The sequence below is a fragment of the Cajanus cajan genome, chromosome 10 (genome assembly GCF_000230855.2).
Source record: "Cajanus cajan strain Asha chromosome 10, NIPB_CcT2T_4, whole genome shotgun sequence".
NCBI lineage: Eukaryota > Viridiplantae > Streptophyta > Magnoliopsida > Fabales > Fabaceae > Cajanus > Cajanus cajan.
The window spans coordinates 52,088,693-52,107,224 of NC_138526.1; the positions used below are offsets into that span (position 1 = coordinate 52,088,693).

Consider the following 18,532-nt stretch of genomic DNA (forward strand, 5'->3'; position numbering starts at 1 on the left):
CGAGACCTTGGTAGGTCTCTGCCTTCCCCACGCTGGGCGCGGGTTAGGCCACGCCGGGCGCGTGAGACTCCTTGGAGTCTCTACCTGGTATGCGTTGGGCGCAATCTGAATTGCGCCAGGCGCGTGAGAGCCTTGGGCTCTCTGGCTGAGGCACGCCGAGCGCGGGAACTCTTGCGCTGGGCGCGTTGGCCCCATGGGTGCGTCGGGCACGTAGGAGGACGTTGACTTGATGTGCTATTAGCTGTTAAACTTTGCTGAAATTTCTTAGAGAGGTTGTTTTATGCTGAGCTGAGCTGTAGTTGTTAGATATTGTTGTGTTGAGTTGGGCTGTTATTGATGATTTTAAATGCTAAAATTATATTATTGTTGTGCTCTAGAATGATGAGCTGAGTTGTGAGCAGTAAGTTGTGTTGAATACTACTTAGCCGTGCTGTATGCTGATTTGTTGTGCTGTGTTGTGAGCTGTTTGGTTGTGTTGTGTTAGCTAAGTTGTATGCTGTGTATGACCACTATTGTGGTGTTATTCTAGTCGCTATGTCGGTGCTGTTATTAGCCACTATTGTGGTGCTGTTCTAGCCGCTATGTCGGTGTTGTTATTAGCCACTATTGTGGTGTTGTTCTAACCGCTATGTCGGTGTTTTTATTAGCCACTATTGTGGTGCTGTTATAGCCGCTAAGGCGGTGCTGTTATAGCCGCTATGCGGTGCTGTTATAGCCACTAGAGTGGTGCTGAAATTGCTGCTATGCAGTGCTGATATTGTCGCTTTGCGGTGCTGATATTGTTGAATGTTGTGGTGTGGTATAAGCTGTGTTGGTGTGCTGATAGTTGTAGCTGTTTACTGTCATATTGCTATATATGTATGTTGTTTCTTTACACTATCTTACCCTTTGTTGTCTCCATGATGTTTAGACTGTGATGATCATACTACGTATGAGAGTAGAGCAGGGATAGGTAGGTGGCTGATGGTGAATCTGCAGCTGGCAGATGGAGTGGATCTTCTAGGATCTTTTGATGTTTAGCTACTTAGTGTAGTAACTTTTGATATATTCTGTACACTTTAACTCTATCCAAATTTGGATCATGTATATGTATATATTCTATACCCTATATGTATACACTTGTTCCTTTTTGTGTGGTGTTTCTAGTGTGTTGTGCAGTGTGTAGTGATCAGCCGGGTCGTTACAATAAGTATATAGATGGTGACTTAATTAAATAAAAATCCTTTATAAGAACTCTTATATTAAAATAGAATATTACAAACAAAATTATTATATTATAATTTTGCTACCATTATCATATCATCACTTTTATTATAACCATTACCACATTATTATCATTTTCACTGTTGCATCATTATCATTACAACTTTATCACTAGATTTATCACCTATTTAACAATTCAAATTTATAACAATTATATTAAAACATATGATGAATTCAAATATATATATATATATATATATATATATAATATTTATTATTTCTATTATTTTTATTTTCTAAAATTTTTAATTATTAACATATTATTTTTTATTCTATTTCAATTAAGTGTAAATACAAACAAAATATTTAGCATTACTTAAATTTTTATGATCTCTTTAAGAAAAGTTTATATCTTAAATTATAATATAAGATTTTAAAATTAATATAAATAATCAGTTAAGAAAAATAAGTATTAAAAAATAAAAGAAAGATAATTTAAGATTATTTACAAATATGTTTAACTAATTACGGATATACAATGAAACAATAAATCTAGAAAATCTTTATAGGAGAGAATGAAAATTTCACCACCAAGTTAAATATTTTAGTTTTTAGTATAAGAGAATACTTTTTGAAGTAAAAAAATATTTAAATATTTCATGTATATATAATTGAGATAATTAGTTGAAAGATTTTTCAGTAAAGTTTACAATTATTTTTAGATTTTAAATATTTTTAATTTAAAAGATTTCGAAAATTCACAAAATTTTTCATGTTTTATTTATTTATAAATAATTAGTATTATTACTAGGATGAACAAAAAACAATAAATAGACCTTCAATAGGTGTGAAAGTACACAAAACGTTAAAGAAAATCAAAGGTTGTATAATATTTATGCAATTTGAAACCCTTAATTGGGTTATTGGCATTGCTTGAGACTCAGTAGTAAGTGGCGCTTCCACAACGTTCATTCTTTCATTGTCACCGTCTCAGTCTTCTCTTCACATTCGTGGCCGCCATAAAGGTTTTTTCTTTATCGATTATGCATGTATAATTTTCCCTCTTTCTGTTTGTGTTTTTTTCTAAACAATTAAATGCTGTTACTTTTAGTGTCAATGTGATTGAATTCGCTTTTGGATGTCTCTGATGATTTCGTGTAACGGGTTTGTGTATTGTATATCGCTCTGTTTTTTATTTTCTTCTTTGTAAAATATTTGCGTCCACTGTAATCATTCCATTCTTGTTGGAAAATGTATAGCATTTGGTGAGAGCGTGGGAAGAGTCAATTCTCACCCTTCAATCTTATTTGGATTATTTAGGTTATTAGGTTTAAGTAAAAAGATTTTTTTGACAGTGCATTTTGCCCCTGTTTACCAAAAATTGGTCCGAGTATTTCCCTTGTTTACGATAAAGAGTGTGTTATCAGGTTAGTGTTTTAACAAATTTGTTAAAGTCGTATCTTCTTTACATAGTTCTATTAAAAAACAAGTTAGGGTTTATCAGCAATTTTCATTTACCAAAGTGATTGGCAGATTTGAAACATAATAGGATTTGAAACCATTGTTCCTTGATCATTCCACAAAAAAATTCTGTTCCTTTGAACTTTACAAGTCTATGTCTATATTGATGATAATTGTGTGTGTAAATTGTGTTTTATTTATTTATTTATTAATTTATTAATTATCATGAATTTCTTTGATTTTGGGCTTTCTTTGTGTGTGTGCATGCTGGTGCGTGTATGTAATACTTAGTTTGTTTTGTAATATTTAAAAAAGCAGTCATCCCACATGGAGATATCCCACTATGGTGTTTTCAGAGTTAGCCAGTACACTACTATTTGTGATTGATAACTATGCTCAGGACCACCAGCTTCTTCTTTTGTTATGTATTAGTCTATTTGCCTTGCCTTGTTACTTATATATTACTATTGGTACAAGACCACCTGCTTTCTTAGCACATAAGTAATGTTATAATGGTTCAAGTTCAATCACTTTTTATTTACTCTCTTCTAATGATCTGTTCTCATTTGTTTTGTAGGATTCAATCCGCTTTTCTTTCATGGAATTTAATATGCCTGATACAGAAACACAACAAAATAGCAGGAGGAGAAAGAAATCTACCGTCTGGGAACACTTCACTGTGAAAAGTGATGGACCTGGATGTGCCAAGGCTTACTGTAAAAAATGCAAAAAGTCATTTGCATATCTAAAAGATTCAAAACAGGCTGGCACTAGTCATCTCAAGAGACACATTTCTCTGGGAATCTGTCAGAAAAATCAACAAACCCCCTGTTCCAAAACTGATGTCAGTCCACCAAAGAAACGGCCTAGAGCAAAACCTTGCTTAGCTATCTCATTTGATCAGGAGCGTTGCAACAGTAATATTGCTAAAATGATTATTTTACATGACTATCCCCTTCATATAGTTGAACACCAAGGTTTCATTGATTTTGTTCGAACACTTCAACCCCAGTTCAATCCACTGAGCTTTAATGCTATTCAAGGGAATTGTGTTGGTATGTACCTCAGAGAGAAGCAAAACCTACTGAATCTTATTGATGGGATTCCTGGACGAGTCAACCTCACTCTGGACTTATGGACTTCAAACCAAACATCGGCCTTTGTTTTCCTTCGAGGACACTTCGTTGATGGTAATTGGAATTTACATCATCCTATTCTAAATGTATTCATGGTACCATTTCCTGATTCCGGCTGTTCCTTAAATCAAGCTATAGTGAACTGCTTAAGTGATTGGCATTTGAAGGGGCGGCTATTTACTCTTGCACTTGATAAATTCTTCTCCAATGAGACATTGATGGAAAATCTGAGAAGTCTCCTCTCTTTCAAGAATCCTGTGGTTCTCAGTGGTCAATTTTTAAGTCAGAACTGTTATGCTCGTGTAATTAGTCGCCTTGTATCAGATGCACTATCAGCTATGAGAGAAACTATTGATAAAGTTCGGGAGAGTGTGAAGTATGTGAAATCTTCTAAATCTAATGAAAGGAAGTTTTTTGAGCTGAGGCAACAACTTCAAGTCCCTAGTATGATGGACCTTTTAATTGATGACCGAAATAAATGGGACACAATTTACCTTATGCTTGTTGCTGCTTGTGAATTAAAGGAAGTTTTTGCATGCTTTGATGCCGCTGATCCTGATTTCAGAATGACTGTGACATTGGATGAATGGAAGCAGGTGGAAACTCTTTGCGCATATTTAAAGTTCTTGTATGATGCAGCTAACATTTTAACTGTTCAACCATACCCAACTGCGAATGTATTTTTCCTTGAAGTGTCAAAGCTTCAGGTAGAGTTGACTTGTGCAGCCTTAAGCCATGATCCTTTCTGTAGTCGTTTGATTATGCCTTTGCGAGAGAAGTTTGATCTATATTGGAAAGAAAGCTGCTTCATCTTGGCGGTTGCTGTAGTTATGGATCCGAGGTATAAAATGAAACTGGTGGAATCCACCTTTGTTAAGATATTTGGTGAGAATGCTGACCATTGGATAAGAATTGTTGAGAATGGTCTTAATGAACTGTTCCTTGAATATAATATCATACAAGTGCTTCCTTTTACAGCAACAAATGACGATGAAGGGAATGATGCTGTGATAAAGGCAGAGTTATTTCCGGATGGGTCATTTGATGGATCTCTTTTTGCTGCTGAAGATGGACTTTCTGATATTGAACTTTATATATCTGATTTAACATGTAACCAGCAATTTAAGTCAGAACTGGATGAGTATCTTGAAGAGCCTTTAGAACCCAGAGTACAAGAATTCGATATTCTGAGCTGGTGGAGAATAAACGGATTCAAGTACCCAACATTGTCTAGACTGGCATCTGATATTTTGTGTATGCCAGTATCCACCCTCTCAGCAGATTCTGTTTTTGATACTGAAATTAGAAAAATGGATAGCTACCGGAGTTCATTAGATTCTTTGACTCTTGAGGCCCTTATTTGTACCAAGGATTGGTTCCAGTATAAATCGTTGCCCATCAATGTTCCAAATACACTTATCAAAGTTGAATGCTAGATATAGCTTTAGGGAATAGATTTTCAACTAGCTTTTAGGTATTAAAGTTTTGCAACTGTCATTCAGGTCAATTAATTTTTGTGATTAACTGACCGAATTTTTGTTACTTGTTTATATATAGAGTTGATTCTGTTCTAATCATTTTGACTTAAGCAAAATATCAGTTCTATTCACAGGTTCAAACCAAAACCTCAAGGAACAAATGATGTTTGTTGTTCACACCAATATTGAACCAATATCTTTAGATTAGAGTGGGTTTTCCTTCACTTCGAAATGTATCCACACCGTGACAAGCAAATATTTAGCTTCTGCGTCTTTAAGCAAATTTTGATGCAATTTTTACTGGTAACATGCAACATCAGCAGAATACCAAACACACTGAGAATGCATATATTGTTTTATTATTTAAAAGCAATGACGTTAAGAAGGGTAAAATAAAATTATGGGTACATAACATTAATATATTTTAAGATAGGTAATTCGTATGCATTTGACATGTTCTAGTGTATACTTCACGTATTTTCCAACCATGCAATTTGTATATAAAGGTAAATCGTTTCATGTTGTTAAGTTAAAAAAAAAAAATCAATTAAATAGGTTTCATCATGATGGATTGTAGGATTCAATAATTATATTTCATAAAAGTTGTATTTTTTCCTTCTCTAAAATGTTTGTCATTATTCAACAACATAAAAGAATATGAATCAATTTATATACTACTGCTCCCCGTTCTTGTATAAGAAAAAATGAATCTGTGTTGGTCTTGATTATAAGAAATATGAATATAGTTTTAAATATATTAAGAGTTCAATGGTGGTATATTAATTGCATAAAATAATTTTGTATAGTCATTCAATAATCATCTCAAAAAAAAAAAATTATAATAAAATAATTTATCATAAATGATAAGTAAATTGACTTTTACAATAATCATCTAAAAAGTCATAAACAATAATTTATTATTGAATGATTATGTAAAAAAAAATTATAGTGCATCACCATTAAATCCATATATTAATTGGCAATTGTCTTTTATATCTTTAATTTATTATGAGTTTGTTAATGAGTTTTTTACTCATTTTCTATGAAATAAATGTATTTATTTACCACTAACGTTATAAGTTGTATTCATTAGTTGGAAAAATTATTTGACTTATGAGTAGTATCATTAAACATAACTAGCACCAATACTATTTAACTTTATGGGTACTGTACTTTTGAAATAAAATTTTAAATTATGACATTATTAATTATAATTAACTAATTTATTTTTATTCATAAGAAAAACTACAAAAAAAAAATCATGATGGAACATAAGTCCTCTCACTTTTACCCTAAATGCTCTCCCTCTCCTCCATCCAACCGCCAAATTAACACTAGTAATCACAATTAACTAATTTAACTGTATTTATTAGTATCAATAAATTAAGTATTTATTTCTTATATATATAAAAAAATAGAGGTAATATTTTATATATTTGATTAATGAACTAATAATCAATGATAATATTTTTCTTCTTATTATTAACTAATATTTTAACTTGTAGAATATACAAGTTAAATATTTATTGTATGTAACTAAAAATTAAAATAAATTATATATTAATAAATATTATATTTGAATATATAAATTTAAGAATTAATCTCTTAAAATACAAATTTTTAAGGGACTGATATTTTTCAATAATTTTTTTCTTTATATACACGAATGTATAGACCGAATCCATTAATCTTTTTATCAAAAAAATTTGTAAATCATATTTTTTTATTTAATAAATCTCACTTATTTTCAATAAATTTCATTCGATGGTATTATATATATATATATATATATATATATATATATATATATATTAAAAATGTGACCTATATGGCCTGCACTCAAGATTTGTTCACTGATAATTAGATTTGCCTTAGAAATTCAAAACCCAATAGGGATGTCTTACCCTATCTATAGTAAGAAATCAATCGAAAGAGATAAATAAACAAGAACTTGACAGTGAAATTGTTGAAAGCCTGAGAATCTCAAGAATGGACAAGAAAAGCTTTGAAGATTTGTTTTGTTTATGTGTATCTTTTTTTTATTAAAAAATACCTAGTTTATTTTTAAACACACAAGATAAATTAAGCAGTAAATAAGAATAGAAACAAAATACATCTATTTTAGGCCATTAAAAACATGTTTCATACAGTCAATTACACGTTTCAGATAATTCGATAATTTATATAAACAGAATCACAAAAAAGAAAAGTCTCTACTTAAAAGAATAACTGATTACAAAATCTTCATCAGATAAATAAAATCAAAACATTGGTTTCTAAAAGCTAGATAATCGACTATGATGCATTCATAATTAATTGTTTTGACTTTTAAAATCCGGAAAACAAATTAAGAGCGAAAAAATTAATTATTACTTATTATATAATTAATTATTTATATAATAGAATCAAGATTTCAAGATATTAGCTTCTTGAAAGAAATTGCAAGACTTTAAAATGTGAGGATAAATAACATTTGAGCTAAATTAACAATAAACCATTTGAAAAATAAAATATTCTGAAAAAGTGAGGTTTATAAAAAAAAATGAAATGAATTTACAAATATACGACCAAAAAGAAAACACATTCTTGATCATCAATAAAACTTGAGATGCATTCATTCACAGAAAGAATGCTGGAGAATATATTAATAAGACTTGTATTCCGGTATCATATTCTCCCATCCCAACACCCGATTGAAACTAATGTCCGGTATAAACACCCCTAACCACACAGACACCTTAATTCAAACCCAGGAACATCTCAAAAGGTTTAGAATAATGTTTTATTGATGTAAACTTTTACCCACTCCACTAACTCCAGTGCTACCAGGTGCGCAGAGCTATAAGACTTAAAGCACTGCACATAGGGAATCTATCAGTAATATTAATAGCAGTCAAGAAAACCAAAAATATCGTTTTGATTAAAAAGTTAAATCATTTTGACCTTCATTTGACAAACAGACGTCTTAAAAACTTGTATATTTTGAGTGATATTTTAAAATAGTTAATATATTTATTTAATTAAAATTTGGAAAATTATTTTAAATTAATTTATTCATTTAGCAAATAAATATCCAATTTATTTTAGTCTCATTAATCAAATCTCTTATCCTTTTTATTTGATCTTTTAAAAGTTAGTTTCATTTTTATCTATTATCCAGTTGACTTGACCTTTAATAATTTTAAGAAACAACCTTCTTTATTATAAACTAATGAAATAGTGTTTCTATTAATAAAATAAAAATTGAGGTTAAATAATAAATATATGTTAATCCAACTAACACTTTAATTAATCCTCAAATCTCAAGATTCTAAAATCTTGAATTTGATAAAAAAAAAAAATTATTTCTTTAATCATAAAAAGATACGATCTACTACATATAAAAATCAAAGTAATTACTAAAAAAAAATACCTCTTTTATATAGTATGCATACAACAATTTCAAAAAAAAAATTATAGAAACACATTTTTATCACTCGAATCATTCTTACTTAAGAAAACTTAATAGTTTTACTACTCCAATTATTATTGAAAATGACCTATTATATCTTCAAGACTTGCCTATCACATAAACAAGCTAAAGACAATATTATCACACATCTAAGATTATTTAATATTTGTGATTGAGAGATGGATCGTGACAAGATTGATCGTAAAGATGAAAATGTAAAACAGAAATTACATCTTGAGTCATAACACCAAGTGAGCATTAACAATAGTCACAAAAACTGAAGGCGTCCTACTCCTATTCTTGCCTTCTATTTGTCTGCTTAACATGTGGAAATTAAATTACCATACATAATTTGTGGAAGCGCAAGCCAACCAACAGATCATAAAGACAACTTGTTAAACAGCAAACCTACGTTGCAGGCACATAATAAACAATCCTTCTGTTGTTCTAGTGCGAACATAGCACATGACAAAACTATGCAAACCCCATAGTAGTTACTTAGCTTTCCTTTTAGAACTCCTACTAGTATGATTGCTTTGAACTCTTTTATTTGTTTGCTTCTCTCCCCCAGCTTGTTTCCTATTAGTCGCCTTACCTGGATTCCTTTCAAATTCATCACTATCATACTCGGTACCAGCATCATTATCATTGTCTTCATCACTTTCCCCTGACTTTTTCTTTTTTGAAGGCCTCCTACCTCTAGCTCCAGCCTTCGTCCCCTTCTTCGATTTTAGACTTCCCAAATTCCCCTCTTCCCCATTTGTTTGTTTCTCAGTGTCATCATTGTTATTCTCTACACTTACTTTCTTTGAGGATTGCCTTTTAGGCTTACCAGTTTCTTTTACATCTAGAGATCCACTAAGCTTTTGCAACTCTGGCACATAAGCAGTTGTCTAATGGCAACATCATGTACATATCAGAAATACATACAATATAATGACAGAAAACAATTAATGGCAATGCTCAGAATGACATACCCTGCCACCAGCTGTAATGAAGTCAATTTTTTTCCCTGCTATCACAAGAAAAAAATATAAACTTTCGGATATAGCAACAAAAGCATATTTTTAATTATTATTCTTGACGGGAAGCAGGGTACATTTCATCCAACATTTAAGCAGAAGAAAAGATACCGCGTAAAAGAAAAGGAAAAAAGAAACTGATTACAGATAAATATATGTTTTGTATGTATAAAACAAAAACCAAGAAGAATATCAGACAATTACAGAAACCTCTGCAATTTCACAAAAATTACCAAAAATCAGAGATCTAGCATACTTCTAAGAAAATATGCATAATTATAGTTACAAAGCTTGACTTGACAGGATAATCCAGCGAATTTAAAAATGGAGTCTTCAATGATGAGTGGGTGATGATTTTATTTTTCAAATTGAGATCAATAACATAGTATCAATATTCCAATAGCACTCTCCACAGTTGAATGCACTAGAATTTCACTAATAATGAGTATTGCTCACAAATATGAAAATGTTTACAAGAACTTTAGCTTTGTATCCACAATCTCGTCAGAAATGGCAACACAAGTCTGGGATTGAGGTACCAATGATAAAGACTGGTAAATCACACCAATCAAGAATACAGGCTATTCAATTTACTATATTTTGTAGGCAAATTGCACATAAAATTAATATGTAAGCATCAAAAAACCTCATGAAGATTTGGTAACATTCATGTTCCACCAAGAAAATGTTTATTTCTATAACGCAGTGAGAAAGCAAACCATCAACAAAAGCCTTGTCCTGTTTCTTTTCACGTGAACGAAATATCCAATAGGTGGGATACTGACTACTATCTGCTCCAACTTCAATTGCTTTTTCAATGACCTGTAAAAAGGACCTATTTGTCAACTACTACACAATAGAGAAGCATTCTCACCACTTATTTTTCCAGGCCTTTTTCCCCATCGAAAATGAAATAACCATTCAAGAGGAAAACGGCTACAGTCAGCATCAACTTCAACAGCTAATTGAATAACCTACACATTTTGTTCTCTATATTTTATATGAAGTACAGAAGTACCATAAATTATGATCATTTCTAAAGAAATTTGTATCCCCACCTCTTTGATGCAGTTGTACAAAGTTGAGCAGTTTTCATCAGACAGGCTAGAAGCTACCTGTCGTGGATGAATTCTTGCCTGGAAACAAGGGAAAATAATAAGTAAATTTTATAATTTTATTTCTACTCAAAGGTAGAAGGATAATTTATTAACTACTGATTACAAAAGTATGTTAGTGCAGATACTAAATCTGGTGAAATGCAAGTTCCACATCAATTTGAAGCTCGTGATAAACAATGTAAAGACGAATATTAAAAGCTAGTAAATAACAATACTTGTCAGCAGCTTCAGTTCATCTAGATCGATTTCAATTCTATAACCCACAGGCAGCTGTTTTCACTACCCAGATAATATGTTAACAACACGTATGAGTTCAAACTTCATTTTATATTCTTACGCAGCATCATCCATCCTGAAGAAGTTGATAGGCTTACCTCAAATTTCTTTAAGAAGAATCTAAGTTGCAACAATAACTATTTAGAGATTTAGTAACACTCAAACACACTCATCTTAATAGACTCTCTTTTATTAGTTAGAATTTATTGAAAATCACAAAATCGGGAGAGAGGGAGAGAGAGAGAGAGAGAGAGAGAGAGAGAGAGAGTCATTACATAGGGTGTGAAACCCACCAACTTCTGTGTTTTTCAATAAATTTCAACCAATTGAACAGTATATTAAAAGAAGTGTATCAGAGGGTGTGTTCCTAGCATTTCTCATATAGAAAGAAAACTTCACACTAACAAACAAATAGGCATCCCTTCCAGCAAATTTCTACAAAGTAAAATTGTGCCTTATTCCCACCCCTGGATTTTAAAACATCAAGAATCTTTATGACATAAGCAGAGTATCTATCCGTTCCAACTGCATAGAGTAAGTGATCTATGAGAAACCTATGCAGGATACAAGATAAAACAAGGTATGTGTGAAGAGCATATTAATCATCTTGTATATGTAGTGAATAGGGAATTGGTATATTCTTTTAAAAGGCAATAGAGTACATTCATTAGAGTCTTTTTCTTAGAATTCCTGTGATCAAGATCAAAGACTAAATTGAGATGAATACTAAAACTTAAAGCTTAATAAGCCATACATAAATTCTAAAGCCACATTTAAAATCTGGTATCTTCCACTTAAAACATAGTTGTAAAACATCAAAGATTCAAAATCATTGAAAAAAGAAAGGTTTTACTTACTTGGTATAGCACTTCATCTGCCACCCAGTTTCCAATACCTGAAATATAGCTCTGAAAAATTTGAAATTCCAGATATTTAATAATTAATATGATATAATGAATACAGTTAGTTGTAAAAGGAACAAAATTCATATGCACTTTGAAAAATTGAGAAGGGGAAAAAGATATATATATCATCGATCAGACACATTATTTGAAATTATACATGTGTGTGTGTTTAGACTTAATTCACTCAATAACTCATGTTTTACGATAAATTTTAACAATCTAATTGTTAAACTAAAATTTCTTAATGCATAAATCAAGTCTGCAAATTTTTAAAATAGGGCTCAAAGCTTCTAAAAATTTGTTGACTTGACCTTTGCATTAAGAAATCTTAGTTTAATAGTTTGATTGTTAAAATTTAATGTAAAACAAGAGTTATTGAGTGGAGTAAATTCACCTAGACTTACTCCAAGAATAAGTAGATTGCTCCTATATGTATATAACTCTAAGCTTATCTGCATCACAAGTTAGCAAGAGCAGTTGATCTAAATAGAATTTGTTTCATGCCTAAACAATTAATTAGTGAACTCCATCAATTTTCATCGTTTGGCCTGTCCCATTTGCCTCATAAACAGAATACTGCCTTCTACTCGTGCACAAGTTGTCAATAAGTATAAGATGTCCAATAAATTTGATTAAAGAACACCCATATTTTGACTTATCATGTATAATTATAAAAAGAAAACATATATATATATATAGCAAAAGGATGATATATCCAAATTATATATAAAAAAACAAGTAAAATACAATCTATGGGAAGTTATAAAGGTGTGCACGTAATACTTGATCGAGTAATAAAGCCTTGATTTCAGTTTTCTTCTTGTGCAAAGACTTAGTAAACTCCTCAAGTGCCATAGGTTCCAAAAGTGCATCAGGACCAAGCTCCGATATGGGAGGCACTGATGTTGGCTACATCAAAGGAAAAAAGTATACAATTAATAGCAAACTTTATTAAAAAAGAAATATGAATGACAAATTGGCAAGTACAGTCTCAATACATCTTTGAGCAAGCGAACTTTAGCAAATCGTCTTTTGTCAGTGAAAGACAACTCCAGACCATCATCTAACTGCACAAATGTGAATTAATATGATTAATATTCCTACAAAGCTCACATAAATGACAATATTTATTGGAGAGAAATTTCATTGAATCCCAAGGCTCACCAGGTATGTTAAGAAAAATAAAAAATAGAAAGACAAATCACCTTCGCACACGAGTACAGCTTCTTACGGATTATGTTATTATGTATGATATGATCATGAAAGAATCAAATGCTTTACAACAAAAATTTAAGAAACTGAATTGAATCAAAAGTTCACACTCTTCAGCTCCCCAACAATATCAAAATCTTCTGAAAATGTTGATTATAAAAACTTCCTCCACCAACTATAACCTCTGTTGATCTATTTGATCTTCAAGGTTTTGAATTGCACAGAATACTCTTGTGAAATTTAAAAGAAAATAATAATTCTTCAAAGACCCCCATATATATGTAAAGAGAAAAAATACATGGGTTAACAAAGTGGTTTATTGTATTGCCTTCATAGCAAGGGATGTAAATTCTGCAGTGTAATCAGAGTCCTGGTGTATTGTAAATAAATGTTTATGGTAATGGAATGGAACACAACAAGCGAAAGAGGACTTTCAGTGAATACATTGCATTTTCTTGCTCGCAACCTATGCACTCTCCCCAATTTCCTCAACGTGTAAAGACTAGAACATTTAAACTCAAGTAGAACAGAGAGTGAAGTGTTCCAATAAATAACATCCACTTAATTGAAAAGAAAACTAATTTTCTTTCATGGCATGAAAACCAAACTTCATGAAAATAAGCAAATTAACATAAATACAAGTTTATGGTTGCCACAAATAGAATCAGGTCCTACTCTAATATATGTTCTAAATCTCATGAATCTATAACAAATAGTCCACAACAAAATGAAATTTAAATGGTCATCAAATCAAATCAAGCCAAAGAATTTAATCATGAGGCTACAAGACCACAGTGATATAGTTCAAGCATTTCACTCATCAATGAAGTTACCTATCATACCTCAATGAAAAATTTTGAATACTTTGAGGGCCACTCATCCTCGTCCTTTACAGCAGACCTACATGCATGTTTATATCATTAACATAACCAGTTAAGGTTCTTATATGTGTCAAAATATTGCAACAAAATAAGTAAATAACTAACAGAAACACTGAAATAGTTTGGCTCAAATCTAAAATAACTATGGTGAATGTTAGAAAAAGGGTGGCATTGTTGGGCATCATAACCAAATGAAAGAGAATGATAAGGAGTCCTCCATGTAACTAATTTCTGGGTTAAAAGAGTGGGAAAAGGTGATTCAATATTTCAGTTGTATGTGGTATAAGGCTGGGGAGTGACAGTTGGGAGTGTAGGACGGAATTTACTGGGACTTTACAATAGACTAGGCACTCTAACTGCCTAGAAGTAGCACTTTGTTCTTTCTTGTTGTAATTTCTTCCCCACTAGTTCTCATACAATCAGGTGGTCTGGTATAATCAATAAAACAGCAAACTCTCATCACTACTCTCACACATAATTTTGGCACCTACAAATACATACAAAACTGAAGCACTTTTGCACATTGAAACAAGGAAAACATGTTAAACATGTAAAAAAATGTGCATAGAAGGATGAGATAAAATTGACCATATTGAGAAAACATAACAGGCACGTAATCATTTCACCTAATTAGTATGAAATACAAACTTTTCCCACAAAACCTATTAAAGTGTCATATTTAAATAATGCCAATAAAAGAATGATACAGGGGAAATTATGGCAAGAAAATCATGGTGTACCAATAGCAATAGGTGGTGGGTGTGTAAGAAATCCATATTGCAACATGACAAGTGCATGATAATCAAAGATTCTACATGGAAACTTCAGCATAACTTATCAATATCAGTATAAAGAAGTAAAGACTACTCAACCATACCCCATAGGCCTCACCTTTTATACTGTGTCACCGCAACCCCCTTAATGTATATTGCACCAGCCATGCCTGACACAGAGAAGTATAAATTCAAAAGTTGCAGACCACCAAGTACCAACAAAATAGATGTCCATATTCTCTCTGTGAGTGTGTGTCCGCCGCCACGCATTAGAGAGAAAGACGACACTCAGCACAAATAAGTCAAATGCGATACAACATTTTCCCTTTACATCATTCCAAACAAATTGTATCTATAAAAAAATAGTAGTATGCCTATCCCTTTTCACTTATACTACGTACTTCTCTTAGACCAGCTATCTTTTAAAACGCTCTCTCATATTATCTATTTTGTAAAAGCTTATGCCGTTAGATGCAAGCACAAAAATGGTTAACATAATAACATGGATCACCAAAATGCAAGTTACACCAAGTGCCAAGCACCACGTCAAATCCTAACGCGAGCTAAACAGAAAATAACAAAGCGAAAAAGCGACGAAGGACGGCTTCATTTTCATGTCGCGCACAATGAGTTAAAACGGAAAGAGAAAACTAGGAAGCTAGGGTTTAAAGAGAGAGGACCGAATTGGAAGGAAGGAAAAGGAGGAGAATCGAGCTGAAGCCACATGTTCTTTCCCTTGCGGTGAGCAGCGACGATGAGCTTGCCGAGGACGGAAGCTTCGAATTCGGAGCGAGAGACGGCGTCGATGACTTTGGAATCATCGGCGATGACGCACTTTGTTATCTTCTTTCCGACGCAGTTCTCGTGAACGGCTCTCCTCGCCGCCTCGACTTCTGGAAGCTCCGGCATGGCGCTCACTCATTCACTACGCCGGCGTTTTCCCGCGTTCTTTTTGGGTCTATTTCTCTTCTCCCTCAGACTCGCAATTTGGTCTATTCTCACTCAGGCTCGCGATTTTGGGCTACAGTGTTTTGCCGTTGCTTCAAATCTTGACCCTCGGAATTGTCTGATTTGGACTTGAAACATCGGTTGGTCTGGCCCAACATTTCAGTTTCAATTTTGGGCCGGCTCATCATATTTAGGCAGATGATAAACACACCTCCACTCTTGTATAAGCACACCCTCTTTTTTAAAAAAAATATATAACATGTCTAAATTATCCTTAAAAAAAATGAAATTCCTAAATTTACACCCCTTTCCCCGCACCCCCGGTACCCCGCATCCCCCTTCCCCGTGCCCCGTGCCCCACACCCCACCTAACCCAAACCCATTTCAAGTCTCGCACCCGCCATTTTTTTTTAATCGTTGTTATATACGTGGTTTCTGATCTGGGATTGATTCAATTTGGGGGTTTCTGGGTTTGTGATTGAAATGGTCTATTTCCATAGCTTAATCTCTCTCTGCAACTCCTCCGTTGACCAACTCATGGCGATTTCGGCTCGAAATCAAGGCACCGGAAAAACCCCAATTCCCTCCAGGATCTGCCGGCACAGCATATCCTTAAGAAGTTTCAGCAGCACGCACCTTCCACCCCGAGTGGACAGCTTAACCCCTGTTATCATGAGAAACCGCGTTCCCACCAATCATGGTAAGATGTGACGTTCTGGACCGGGCATGAGAGGATACGGCGAAGGCATGTAGCGGCATACGTAGGGAATGGAAGCACCTTAGTCGGGGGATAAGAGTCTCGTCCCTTACCGCCTAACCGAAGATGAATGGGGGTGCTACGAGCCTCGCTTTCCATGCTGCTTTCCTAGTTCGTTCGCTTCCATGCCATTTCCATCCGCAATTATTAATAGTTTCAGTTTGATCTCGTTCCGCAAGAGGCGTGCAAACAGGTTTGCGCATGCTGAAGGTTCGGGCGCAACCCTTCTCTACCACATTATGGCCCAAAGCCAATACAAAGGATTTCGGTTCCATCTTGCTCGAATCTTACTGTACCCCCTCCCGATCAGTGGTGGCCGACGTTGTGATTTTCGTGACGGTCATCACGGCGTTCGGATTCCTATTGTTCCCCTACGCCCAATTTGTGGCCAGTGAGAGTGTCAAAATTGGTGTTGTGGTTGTGAATTTGATCAAAGAAGAGGTTTCTGTGAATTTGGGGTGCAGAGAAGGGGGGTGTGGAGTGCGGGGAAGGGGGATGCGAGGTACCGGAGGTGTGGGGAAAGAAGGTGTAAATTTAGGAATTTTATTTTTTTTAAGGGTAATTTAAATATTTTATATATATTTTTTAAAAAAGGAGGTGTGCTTAAACTAGGGTGGAGGTGTGTTTATCATCTGTCTCATATTTAACATGTAAACAACTTACAACATTATACTTCTTTCAATATATCATGTTAGTAGTCATTTATAAACGTTTTCAGTATTATTAAAACAAAGTTTTTGTCTTGTCCATGTCTAGCATCAATCCTTTTGTACCTAATGTGGGTGAGGCAAGAAACATTTGAGTTTTTTTTTGCTTGGCATGACAAGACCTACAATCAATCTCAAACATGTAAAGAATTTCTACCTAATTCATGTTCAACGTCACAATTGACGTCATTTAGACAACAATTTTAATTGACCACATTGGACACTGTATTTATAAGACTCCACGTCACAAGTCAAATAATGTTTGAGTTCTCGCATTCAACACCACTCATTCTACATCTAACATGAATAAGTCAAAGAATTCTTCAATAAGTCATGCCTGATGTTATCAATTTTGCACTTGATGTGATCAGGACAAAGAGTTTCCTAACTTAAGTCACGTTCAGCACAATGAAAATGCGCTCGATACGATGCTCATTTTTACAAATAGCAAATTCCCCAAATGATTCAAAACCTATAATCTAACCATTCAAAACAATATGCAACACAACATACAACAAATATACACCATAAACAACACTAAACCAACTCAAGATATAACATGCAACCATCAAACATCAAATTCACTAATTTACTCAAGAAACTCCATTTTCAAGAGCACCTCTCAACAACACTTAAATTTACAATTTTATCCAACTTAATCATGCAAGTGACGAATTTCAATAACAACAGTAAACATTTAACATAGCAAATCAAATCACAAAAATTCCATTACCTCAACTCTAAACACAAGAGGGGGAAGAAGAAAAGGAAGAACTTCAAATCAACGTACGACTTTCACCATCTCAAATTCTTAACTTTGAGTCTTGAATCTTTGACTTAATCACTTTATATCAGCTATGAGGAAGGGTAGAATGAAAAATTTTAGTAGAAAGTGAAGGAGAAATATTTTATTCTTAGGAGACTTCTCTCCAACTTTTTTTCTAATTTTTCTTAAAACTTAAACTTATGAGATTCACGCTTTAAAAAAGTCTTATATAAATTTTTTAAAGTTGAATCAATTTAGCTATGTATGATACTTTATAAAAAATAACTAAACTCTTTAAGATTTATTGACCCCCAAAACTCTAAAACAACTAAGTAATAACATAACAACATTTAATCATATATCATGCATAATTAAATTATATCATCTAAAGCATACAATATTACATTTTTGACACACCATAATTTTGAATACTTCATT

The 18,532-nt window shown here is 33.1% G+C and overlaps 2 protein-coding genes across 8 annotated transcripts; one reads left to right on the plus strand and one right to left on the minus strand.

The window, feature by feature from the left end:
- The first annotated feature begins 2,052 nt into the window (after positions 1-2,052).
- Positions 2,053-5,377, plus strand: LOC109808851 (zinc finger BED domain-containing protein DAYSLEEPER). Its single transcript, XM_020372010.3, has 2 exons — positions 2,053-2,228; positions 3,242-5,377. Exon 2 carries the CDS (start codon positions 3,263-3,265, stop codon positions 5,234-5,236), a length of 1,974 nt encoding a protein of 657 aa, XP_020227599.1. The 5' UTR covers positions 2,053-2,228; positions 3,242-3,262; the 3' UTR covers positions 5,237-5,377.
- Positions 5,378-8,931: 3,554 nt separating this feature from the next.
- Positions 8,932-15,967, minus strand: MMH-1 (MUTM homolog-1). 7 transcript variants are annotated; one of them, XM_020370709.3, is made up of 11 exons: positions 15,597-15,963; positions 15,035-15,086; positions 14,105-14,162; positions 13,049-13,117; positions 12,834-12,959; positions 12,003-12,053; positions 10,810-10,887; positions 10,629-10,725; positions 10,471-10,560; positions 9,707-9,741; positions 8,932-9,622 (listed from the first exon to the last, which is right to left on the minus strand). In XM_020370709.3, the coding sequence occupies exons 1-11, from the start codon at positions 15,823-15,825 to the stop codon at positions 9,224-9,226; spliced, it is 1,284 nt and encodes a 427-aa protein (XP_020226298.1). In that variant the 5' UTR covers positions 15,826-15,963; the 3' UTR covers positions 8,932-9,223. The 7 variants fall into 7 exon arrangements, with proteins under 7 accessions (XP_020226298.1, XP_020226297.1, XP_020226296.1 ...); XM_020370708.3 differs by lacking the exon at positions 10,471-10,560 and having other exon boundaries at positions 10,626-10,725; positions 15,597-15,962; XM_020370707.3 differs by lacking the exon at positions 10,471-10,560 and having other exon boundaries at positions 9,707-9,744; positions 10,626-10,725; positions 15,597-15,962.
- Positions 15,968-18,532: the final 2,565 nt, after the last annotated feature.

Bases quoted from the DNA above. Each gene is read 5' to 3' on its own strand.
- LOC109808851 (XM_020372010.3), top strand. From the start codon at position 3,263: ATGGAATTTAATATGCCTGATACAGAAACACAACAAAATAGCAGGAGG.
- MMH-1 (XM_020370709.3), bottom strand. From the start codon at position 15,825: ATGCCGGAGCTTCCAGAAGTCGAGGCGGCGAGGAGAGCCGTTCACGAG. The intron at 14,163-15,034 runs GTGAGGCCTATG...ACATGCATGTAG, and splicing joins GCGGTGACACAGTATAAAAG to GTCTGCTGTAAAGGACGAGG. The intron at 12,054-12,833 runs GTATTACGTGCA...CAAATTTTTCAG, and splicing joins AGGCTTTATTACTCGATCAA to AGCTATATTTCAGGTATTGG.